Below are 12,266 nucleotides of genomic sequence, written 5' to 3' on the forward strand. Positions count from 1 at the left end.
AAATTTGTACAAGAGGCTTGGTCCTTGCAGTCACAGCCAAGGCTTCATCTGGAAGGTCATCCAGAAAGTCATCTGGAAGGTTGTCTGGCTGTCCAGTCTAATTAACATATTATGCTTTTATTATTATAGATAGATAATTTATAATCATGTTAACTATATTTTAATCAAAATATATCCTTCTCTTTATCTTATCAGTGTCCCAGCAAAACATTTGGTGGATTTGACTCTACCAAAGACCTTCCTGATGATGTTATAACATTTGCAAGAAGTCATCCAGCTATGTACAATCCAGTGTTTCCTATTAATAACCGCCCAATAATGGTCAAAACAGATGTAAATTATCAGTTTACACAAATTGTAGTGGATCGAGTGGATGCAGAAGATGGCCAGTATGATGTCATGTTTATTGGAACAGGTAAATATTTGACTTCAGCTCTAAATTCCCTTCAAGACCATTGAATTCAACTGATTAAGTTTACTGAGAACCAAAGGAAGTTTTTATAGTCATTTTCAAGGTATAGTTAAATGTTAATAAATGACTAAAAAACCTGAACATTCTATTGTTATAATGTTTTATCTTTATAAGCCATTTGACATATATTAAATTCAATTTTTGTTTCAATCAAAAGTTGGTAAGTATAATTAGGTAAAGCTAATGATTAGGTAATAATCAATATCCATAATTGAGTCATAACTCTTTCTGGACAGTGGCTTTTTAGAAAAAAGATGTATTGCTCAAACCATATCATTAATTGCCAAAACATTCAGTAATGGTTTCTGAATTAATTGATGCAAAATTATCCAAACTTTAAAAATACCATAGAGTGCAAATCTCCTAGCAAATAAATTTGGGCAACAAAATTTGTTCAGTGTTTTTGCCATTCAATGGGGGTAAGAACACTTTATCAGAAAAACAACAAAATGGAGTTATAGGATCATCACATACATTTTTAGATACATTTCTATAGAAATCCAACAACATAATTTTAATACTTCTATGATTAGAAAACACATTTTTTACAGCTATATTTTCAGAAAGAATTCCATTGCTAGTATGACATATTGTTTTATTTTTCCCCTACTCTCTTTAATAATACTTTTTTCAAAGTGCCAGTTACAAATTTGAAACTATCTACTTAGGGTCAAGTTCCAAGGTAATAAATTCCTAGTCTCCATTAGCATTGTTAACTGACATAAATCAATGGGAAACTGGGTGAGTGCTCCACTGAAACCTTGTATAATAACATTTATTTTCCATTGGTGAGAAACAGGTTAAAAATTGCATTAACTAAATGGGAATGACAACATTGGAGTAAGTGCTTTAATGACTTAAAGTTTTATAACAAAAATTGTGAAATACCTATGTTATCAGGTGTAACAGTGTCAGGTTCTGAGCAATACATTACAGTCTACTATTACGAGTGAGAAAGTTTCTATATCAAATGACAGAATCCCAATGACACTCAATGTTCGATAAAAGTCAATGAATTGCAAATATCAACTTCTGATGATAAATATGTTTAGAAATTATAAGATGATATGGTTTCTTTTTTATAAATTTTAGTTTATTATTTAATGTCAAATTATAATTAGATCTCTCTACAGAGTAATTCATTTTGTTCACTAATGTCACACTTGCCTTTTTCTTCACCTCTGGCCTAAGCATGTTGAGAAGTCCCTCACTCATTGTCAGTGCAACAAAAGCTTGCTTCCGGCTATTTGACCAAAGAAACCCAGTCATGGGTTTTTAGTTCTACTTGGACACATGCTGTCCTTAAAAGAACCAGTTTCATGAGCATGTTGAATGTCTAATGATGTGGATGGCTATCGGTCAGCACAGACCTGGGTCATCTGTCAGCAAAGTAAATTGATTACAGTAATTTTATCTTTTAACTAAGTAGCACATCATAATTTATTGATCCGAGTTGAGTAATCTGATTCAGTTTGTGTGAAATTGTTTGAAATACTACTCGGTAAAACTAGATCTGGAACACAGATAAAGTGATGTTTGGATACTGGAGACCCATCAGAGGCACTAAGTAGTTTAACCTAACTTACCTTTAATCTTTGGTATTATAAGGAGTCTAAGGTCCTATAAACATAGAAGGATCTTCTTAAAAGAGGATTTTTTTTAACTTTACAAGGGATACACTAGCAACCTTTTTTGATCTCATATATCACATCATATTGATCCCCTGAAAATGGTTATCAGTGATATGAATACATTGAATTTTTTTCTGCCATAACTTATTTTTTACTGGCAAGATTTTCTTCTCAAATAATGAGTCTTTAAACTTGATTAAAGTGAGCCAGTTGAAACTAAGTATACTTGATCAGCTGATTAGAATTGAAATGTTGAAGAGTCAAATTTTTTAATTTAATAAGGCCTGTTCTTCATTTTATCAAAAAATAGGAATGTGCCTGTAAATACTGGAAAATTACTATCTGCTTACCCCAACTTAGGATAAAAGTGACAGCTCTTGTCATTAGAACAATTTTAAAATTAGAATAAACAATGCTTGAAATCTACCTAAAATGTGTTCAACTTAATAGTTTTTATGATTTATGCTTCTGAATTTTTAATTCTTCAGTACTGTAACATTTGTTAACCAAAATGTTGACCAAAATTGATTAACCAATGATGGAAAAAAAAAAAAAACTGCAGTAAGTAATCCAAGGTGTTTATTTGGAGAAATAAAGTTGTCATTCATCACTTAATGGTCATTGAGCTGTCTTTCGGGGCCTCTAAGTACTAAAGGCTTTCAGGTGACAAGAGCATGAGCAGCCAGGCTCTGAAGCTCTAACCACTCAACAATTATCTGTTGCTTGACAACATTCCTGGCTTTTTGAAACTCCATTAAGTCTTCATAGTCCCTGATTCCATAACAAAAGTGGAAAAACCTGTCATTTCAAAGCTGGTATTATTTTTGTTGTATTTTTTTTTTCTGAGACACCTGACAATTGAGATTAAAAAGAATAATAATCCAACCTAGTAATTATTATATGTGCTTTTAATTATACAAGTTCAGGGTGATATCATCTTCAAAGCTTCATGTATTTCTAAAAAGTTGATTCTTTTTGTTTCATGCTATGTTTGTAGTCAATCTAATTGCATGAAATGCATATGAATATGTTAATAATCCTGTAACAAAAAAATAAAAGGAAGATTGAGGTCAAAATGTTCTTTCTGGTCAAATACTGAATCCATTCATTAACACTAAACTCTGTTGAGGTCTATTTAAATTGTGCTCTTCTCCATTTTCTCTCAAAGATGTCGGAACTGTTCTTAAAGTGGTTTCAATTCCTAAAGAGACGTGGCATGATTTAGAAGAAGTCCTGCTGGAAGAAATGGCAGTTTTTCGGGTGAGTGCTGCTTAATTTCAAGTGTTAACAAGTTCACTCGTATGTCTTTCCCTCAGGACAGCTGCACACTAAACTTGGTATGGACAAGAAGTCTAGCATACCCTTCTAATTAGCTTGTCAATTGGAAAGCCAGACACTAGTCAAAATAAACCTTGAAATTTTCAAAGCTGGTAAAATCTAAAAATGTAGAGAAATGTATTCTTGGCTCATATTTTATTTTCTCAATGATAATATATGTGATTTACATTGTATATTATTTATGTAAGTTACCTCAATGAACAAACTTCATGAGTCCCCACCTCCAAAATCTTTTCTTTCACACTTTACAGTATAACTGGGATGATAGGTAACTTCCATGAATCTATTAAGGGAAATACTTTCAGGATGATAGGGGAATGAACACATTCAACCATTCCGCAACTTTTTAATAAATTGTTTTATCATCATATTTTCTTTATAAAATTATTTCTTAGAAGAAAAGTTTTAATACTTTTATATCACTAGTGGTAAATTTGTCATGGATTCCTACCCTACACTTTTAAGAAATGTACAGATATTTGTCCCTCTGTCCTGAATCACAGAAGGTCAAGGCAAGTTTACATAAGATTGGGGTAGAGACTGGAGGATATGGGTTGACGTGAGAGAGGCCAACTTAAGTAATATAACTTACCACAATGTCTGTTCCTTCTGGAACGCTAGCTAATAGGAAGAGTTTGGGTTGAAGCACACCTTGATGACATTATTTATTATAGGAGAGGGGAGCAGATATCTATAAAAGGAGTGATTTCAATTTTTGATAAAATAATAGAGAATCATATAAGACTGCAAAATAAACTGGAATTAGAAGAATTTTGTGGATGAGAAAACTTTAGATCTAGTCTACTCAAAATTATCCCACTTAGTCTCCAGGTGTCTCAGATCCTTACCTGTAAAATGAAGCATCTGGATCAAATTTTTCAGTTGATTAACTATTTTAATTGTAAGCAAAGTCTTCCTAAGACATTTCTTAGCCTCATATTTCTAAATCAATTTATTAAGCTAAATAGTACTCAGTACTATTTTGAAGAGGAAATGAAGTACATTATGGCAAGCTCCTGATATACACTCATTCAATTAAAATTATGATTACCATTGGAAAAATAACTGGTAAATCATGACATAGACATCTATAAAAATAAAAGCATAATATGCTAATTAGACCAGATGTCCTTCCAGACATCCTTCCGGACAAAGCCAGGGTTGAGGGAAGCCTGGGTCCCAGGTGCCAGAGGTAAGCCAGTGCCAGCAGCTGGGGGAAGGAAGGCCTACTCTTGCACAAAATTCATGCGTCTGGCCTCTAGTCTTATAATAATAACTAAACAATGTTCCAGTGGAAATATTTAGGTTCTTCAGTCACAGATACATAGCACTTCTGTTAGGAATACTTAACAATACCTTTGAAATTTCCCATCAGTAAAGCAGCAAGAATAATGCCTACTTCACAAGGAGGCTAAAATAATTAAAGATAGTATAATGTAAAGCATTTAGGACAGTGCTAAATACTGTACTCATAATTTATTATTAATATAATGTTATTGTTTTGGTTTAGCTACACTGAAAATGAGCCACATTTCCAGTAGCACTTTATACTAATTCTTGGTCTTCAAAATAATAAAATTATCATAGTTATATTATGAATAGAGGCCCAGTGGAAAAAATTCGTGCACGGGTAGGGTCCCTAGCAGCTGCCAGCTGTCAGCTGGGGCCTTCCTTCATTCCACACCATCCCCTGGTGGTCAGTGCATGTCATAGCAAGTAATCAAACTCCCAGTCAGTTTAACTCCCGAGAGGACACTTTTCATATTAGGCATATATATATATATATATATATATATATATATATATATATATTAAATCATATCCTTAGACCTTATTTTATTTATGCCTGACATAGAGTGATGACTAATTCCTAGTTCACTAAGTCCCACTTCAGCATTTACACATTGATACTTTAATCTACATATTCAAAAATACAGTTATCCTAATGGACTGTGTTAGCAATATAGAGTCCATCTAGATTCATCAAACCAATTATGGGCACTGAAGGGTGGGTGTCCTTTGTTGTGTCTTCCAGAGCCTAAAATATGTTTTCAACCAACATCTATTAAAGAAATGAAGGAATTGGTATTGATAAAAAAATAAAATATGAGAAAGTAAAGAGTTTAAGGTCTTTCTCAGGAAGACCATGTTAAAGGAGGTACCAAAGTATGAGGAAGATAAACCGGGAACAGCAACAAGTTATACTGCTGATGATATCCCATATTACTCTCTAGTAGAAAAAAATAGCAATTCTACATATTGAAAATTAATATTGCCACCACTGTTGTAAATGAAGTTACAGGACACATTAAAATATTATGTTAACTTAAGCATTTCTGAATCATTTTCTAGAATGTGTTACTTATGGATTTGTCATGGTTGGTTTATTTGCATAATACTATATAAATAATTATTACATATCATTTTAAAACTTCTATTTATTAACTAGAGGCCTGGTGCATGAATTCATGCATGGGTGGGGTCCATTGGTCTGGCCGGCGATCAGGGCAATGGGGGCGCCGGCCTGCTGGGAGGAGAGATTGCGGGAGGTTGGCCCCAGTAGTCAGCTAACCAACAACCGATTCTGCAAGGAATCAGGCTCCCTCCTCCCTCCTGTCTGGGTCCAGGCTGTGGGTGAACCAGATTTGGGGCTGACAGGGCCCCAGCAGCAATGTCTGGGTCAGTGCATGTCATACTTACTGGCTGGTCATCTGGTCATTCCGGCCATTCTGTTGTAATGGTCACTTAGGCTTTTATATATATAGATTCACTGTATACAAATATATTCTACTTACCATGATTCTGGCACAAATTTAAACTCTTATGGTTCAGAGTTGAATGCAAAAAAAACATGGTCCTGATCTTTTTTTCTTTTAAGTATATTTTATTGATTTTTTACAGAGAGGAAGGGAGAGGGATAGAGAATTACAAACATTGAGAAACATCGATCAGCTGCCTCCTGCACACTCCCTACTGGGTATGTGCCTGCAACCAAGGTACATGCCCTTGACTGGAATCGAACCTGTGAACCTTCAGTCTGCAGGCCGACGCTCTATCCACTGAGCCAAACCGGTTAGGGCATGGTCCCTGATCTTATGCAGCTTACAGACTCTTACATGTTCTCCATCATAGTTTCAAGGACTTAATTTATTATCTATTATTACATTTAAGTTTTATCTCATATAATTGTATCAATTCATGTCATGCCATTTTAAAATTAATATTTGTTTTATTAATTAATTATATTATGGGATTTTATGAATCAGAACATGTATAATTTTACAATAATACTATATTCTAGCTAATTTATATTCCCCATATCTCTGGAGTTTTAAGTTTACATTTTTCTTCTTAGGTACATTTTTTAGTAAATTAATAAAAATTCAGTTTAATAAAGATTAATTTATTCTGATCTTAAATGACTGCTAACAAAATCTTGAGTGGTTGCAAACACATATGTTTAATATCTATTAGATTTGTTAGCATGTTGCAATTTCCAGAGAAATACACAACTGAGTTATACCTATGATAACTTTTAAATGACATTTGTGTAATTTTTAAGATATCACAAGAAAATTTCTTTATCAGCCTGTAACAATTAAATATAAATAAGTAATATAGTACAGGCATGGAAACAAGTATTTATGCATTTATAATTTTGTGAAAAGATTGTTTGCAACATAGAACACATCTCTTTTCATAGATAAATGTTCCAGTTCACTTCTATGTTCTCTGCTCTGTATTATTGTCATTATTATTTCTTTGGTCCTCAAGTAGACAAAACATATTGGGGCAGAGTTTAGAGAAATATTTACTTTCAACATTCTGTTCTATCAGGCAAAGTTCATACATATATTGTGGTCTAGCAATTGGAATATTTCACTGTCAAACTTTGTTTAATTTTGCAGTGGGAGAAAAAACACAACACATTAAAGCAATTGCTATACACAGTGAAAAAAGCAGAGAAATGTTACAGTCTCTATATTTCTAAGTGAACCTTATGAGTCATTCTATTTAACATAAAATAAAATTAAAAAGGGTTAACCTGAGCAAGATGGTAGTTTGACAAGGTAAATAGACAAGGCACAAATTTAGGGTCATGGTAGTATCTGATACTCTTTGACTTTAAAAAGAGATATTTAATGTCATTAACCAGTTAATTTTGCCATAATTTCTCCAGGAGACCATATTCATTATGTGTCCTTGCTAGACTGAATAACCAAATCTCAAATGAAATCCTGAATAAGAGCCAGTACTATGTCCATTACCATCTTGAGGGTGGTGTTAGGAAAACACCCTAGCTAATCACAGAACATTCCAGTGGTTTCAGTCACATCCAAGATACTTTTATTTGGGTGACATCACATCCCAATCAGAGTATAGAAAAAAAATATTTCTCTATAATAACACTTCCACTTTAGAGTAAAATTTTAATAGGTAGTAAGAAGTGAAATAAAATCGGCATTGTTATAAAACTCTAGAAATGACTTTGAATTGTCATTATATATTCAAAATGACATTAAAATACTAAGACAAACTTAATTCCAAATATTATTGTAATCACAAATCTGTATTTATATATTTACTATATGATCCTAGGAACATGTTGGTTACAGTCAGTTGATCCTCAACTTCTTCAGTTCATAATTTTTAAAGTATTTTTTAATTATGATTATTTATTATGCTAAGTGAATTAAGCCAATCTGAGAAAGACAAATATCACATGATCTCATTTGTGGAATCTAATGGACAAAATGAATTTACCAACAAAATAAGACCTGAAGCATGGAGTTATGGAACAGACTGACATACCTCCATGTCGGGGTGGGGGGATGAAGAGAGATAAATCAAAGAATGTATCCTATATAATAAAAGGCTAATATGCAAATAGACCGAACGGTGGAACAACTGAACAACCGGTCACTATGATGTGTACTGACCACCAGGGGGTGCATGTGGAACATGGTGGGTGTCTGCAGCAGGCAGCAGAGTGAGGAACATGGCAGGCAGCGGCCATGGGGGGATGGTGGAGCAGGTGAGTGGGGGTGCCAGACCAAGGTGGGGTGCCAGTCGCTATTATCAGAGCGAGCCTCTGGTGGTTACTGAAAATTCTTTGCTCCCACATGCCACGGTCCCGCCTGGCACTCACCCTGGCTGCTGGTGACGGCTCTGCTCTCACCTGCAGCCAGTGCCGGAGTCGCTGCTCACACCTGCTGCCGGCGCCCTGCACCGGCCCTGATCACCCCTGAGGGCTTCTCCACCTCCCCCTGCTCCTGAGGGGTGATCAGGGCAGCAGCCACTGCTCACATCCACTGACCATGCCAGACCCACTTGAACCCACTGCTGGCACCAGTCCCAACCACTCGGCACTGTCAGAGGGAGCAAGCGCAGTGTGTGGGAGTGGTGGCAACAGGAGCAGGGCTTCTGGCGGACAGGGGGCCAGGGGCATGGAGGATGGGCCGAGACCTGCCCCTGTGCCCACCGCAGTCTCACGGCCCACAGTTCATTTCAAGGTGCACGAATTCATGCACTGGGCCCCTAGTATACTTATATGCATCGCCCATGGGCATGGGCAATAGGGTGGTGAAGACCTGGAGCAGGGGAGTAGGGGCTGGGTAGAGGGGAGTAAAAGGAGGGGAAATGGGAGACATCTGTAATATTGTCAACAACAAAATATATAAAAAGGAAAATTAAGATTATCAGTAAATGGTAGCTATTGTTAACTAGTTAGACCAATAAAAGTCTCCTTTAAAATGCTTGAAAATTCCACATCTATATCTCATTAAAAATATTCAAAAGGTATAAAAGCCAGACATATCTAGATTTTTATTTCACTCAAGGTGGGATTTTCACTCAAGAGGGTTTTATTTTTGAGACATTGAAGGATTACATCAAGTTGCAGTACCTTAGTGCAATGGGTTTATTTATAGTCCTATTAACTGCAAGAGATTGCAAGGCAGTTACATCAATAACGCATGCATTTTAAACCCAACTTATGCAATATTCCATGAACAGCTGAGCAAGTAAATGAGTTTTCATTTTCATTCAAATGTAAAACATAATTGATGCTTTCCAAAACCTAGATTATTAACTTATTCTAAAGGAGTGCCCACGTGTTTAGCTTCCAGGGAGCTATGTCAGATTCTCCTAGGACCAGCAGGTTCAAAAGCTATGCAAGTGCAAAAGTTTAATAAGGACTAGATTAAAATATCTGAAATATATATATAGTAAATTAAAGTCATAGAAAATCTTGAAAAGATGCTTTTTTTAATATAATTTTACTTGAATACCAATTGAATTTGCAAATGAACCAGTTTGCATGAAAAAATGCTTATGAAGCTATATTTGATTTAAATGGAAATCATATTCTCCACCAGCTATTTCTCAGAACAAAATATAGCTTATTTAAATGGATGTCATCTTAATACTTTATCTATTCAAATTCAACTAAGGCAGCATATAGTACATCTGATTCCAAACTGTTATTAATTTTCTAGTCTGAAAAATAAATAAGGTTCTTTTAATTAAGGGATTTTAAGATCTTAATTTAAGAATGTTGAAATCATAATGTGTCGTAATGTGAGTTTGGTGTGGATTGAGATTTGTTTTGTTTTACGATTTATGTATGAAACAATTCATTTTCATCTACTTTGTGGATATGTAATTCAATGACCATGAAATGAATGAATGTTAATCAGCTTCACTTTTAGATAGTTTTACTTAAGATTTTCAAAGAACTTAGATATATCTAACTTTTACTTCAATTAGAGTAAACTGTTAATAATTCTCTAAGAAACACTTTTCTTGCACCTTGAAAGTCTGCTTGAAGTTAGCTGCTTACAAAATCACATAACCATTTCTCCTGTGAAACTTTTGGAATTAAAGAAGTTACTATGGAAAATGTTTATTTTTAACACTTCTAAATTCAGTGTTTGTGTTCATTGATTTCAATATTATACAAAACTAAATAATGTAGTCAACTTTGTCTTCTATAAGGTAAAAAGCAGTGATGAATTGTCTCCTCAATTTTTGTGATTTGATGCTACTATAAATTCTAAAGATCATATCACTGAAAAGAGAAAATTGATAGACATTCCTCTCCTCATAGTTGTCTTTGTGGTTTATAATTCCTATAGAAAATATTTATTGTTAATATCATTAATTTAAACTACGAGGAATCTTTAAATTATCTGAATAAAGTTAGTTTACATTCTAAATCATTTACCTCATGTATTTCTCAAGCAGGTTGTCTTTTATTTAGTTACTTTACTTTATTTTATTTTGAGAGTATGTTTATTAAAGTTGGGGACAGTGAAACAACGAAGGGCTTAGGACAGAAGAAGCAACAGGAGAGAGCCTCAGTGGGCCTGCTTTGGCTCTCTGGGAAGTCAGACAAAAAGGGGGTTCTTGGAGACAGGTTCGGGGTGTTAGGCCAGTATGAGCTGCTGCTGCCCATTGCTCTCCTGGTTGCAAGTCTCATGGGGACCCTCAGAGTTTAGGAGATGCATGCCTGTGGGGAAAGAGAGGGGAAGGGAAAGGCACAGGCGTACTACCAGGCGGGAGAGCAAGCGCTGGGTCCTCTTTCTTGAGGGTTTTAAAGTCCTAGGGTTTAGGGAAGGTATTAAGGGAGGGTCTCAATAGGATATAAGCTTTATATTGATGTGCCAACATGAGGTTTATTGCCTTAACCTCATCTGTCTTTGGGTGTGGTTGGCATAAATAGTACTAATTGGATTTCTGCTATCCATCTCCCCTAGTAGGATTAAACCCAAAATATGGGGTTTTTGAGTCCAAGTTCATTGTCTCCAGAAATCGGAGACTAAAGTCGTGTTCGTGGAACTGAAGTTTATTGAAAGGAGCCAGTCCTGGAAAAGATGCAGCTGGGGTTCGAGGAGCAGCCCAGTGTCCAGGGCTTCCTTTCCATGTTACAGTCGGGAGTAGTTCAGCATCCAAGCTAATTAAAGTCTAATCGTCCATGTGTGGGGGCCCTCACGGCCGTAAGCCACGTGGGCATGGGAGCACATCTGCCATCAACCCAAGAACCTAGCACACCAGAGAGAAGAGGAAGCAGGCGTGGTTTTGTATATGCTTTATATGCTTGTTATTTCCTGATTAGTCCTTTCAAGGAATTTTGCCTTCACAAATTCCTTGGGATTGGTTTATATGCCTTACTACCTTGTGGTTGGTTATCTACAAGCTTCCTGTCTTAGCAACATTAAACATTTTAAAGCTCCTGTCTCCCTCACGCACCCTTCCTTCTCTGCCCAGTTGGGGTGCCTTAGTAACTTCGCCTACTTGGATTTTTGGGTTTTATGTCCTCCTCCCCCTTCCCCCATGGTCCCTGTCCCTGTCTACTTAGCTTCCCTCTGTCTCCTTGGGATGATTTAAGCTATTTATACTCTGGTTGGGAAGGAGAAATGTAAACCATTTACTCTTAAGTATCCTTGTTATGAAGATAGGATTTTTTCTATTTACTAGATGCCTGTAAACTACTTGGGTGTTTAACTATCATTCTCAGTTTCCCTAACCTACTTGCCCTGGCTTACTAGCATGTCTCATTTCCCCCTCAGAAACTTCCATCCATGAAATCTTTTAGGGAAATATCTTAGGGCTGATGAGGGAGGACAGTATGTCTTCATTGACTGCTTCCTGTTGACAGGGACTGTGGTCCCTGCCTCTACAGGATGTGGAAGTCTCTCTCTGCATGATCTAAGGGGGACAATGGAATGGGATCCAAGACTGGAACAGAGAGGTTATTAGCTGATTCTTCCAAAGTAGGAATGGACTGGAATTCCCAAAGCACATCCTCTTGATATGGAATTGTT

At 35.7% G+C, this 12,266-nt stretch overlaps 1 protein-coding gene across 1 annotated transcript in view; it reads left to right on the top strand.

The window, feature by feature from the left end:
* The window catches only part of SEMA3A (semaphorin 3A), a 271,520-nt gene that overhangs the window by 233,210 nt on the left and 26,044 nt on the right, over positions 1–12,266 (top strand). The window contains exons 12-13 of the mRNA XM_079785338.1: positions 196–415; positions 3,272–3,363. Coding sequence (XP_079641464.1) covers positions 196–415; positions 3,272–3,363 — 312 coding nt within the window. The remainder of the gene's footprint in view (positions 1–195; positions 416–3,271; positions 3,364–12,266) is intronic.

Source organism: Cnephaeus nilssonii (genome assembly GCF_951640355.1).
Source record: "Cnephaeus nilssonii genome assembly, chromosome: 12".
Classification (NCBI taxonomy): Eukaryota; Metazoa; Chordata; class Mammalia; order Chiroptera; family Vespertilionidae; genus Cnephaeus; species Cnephaeus nilssonii.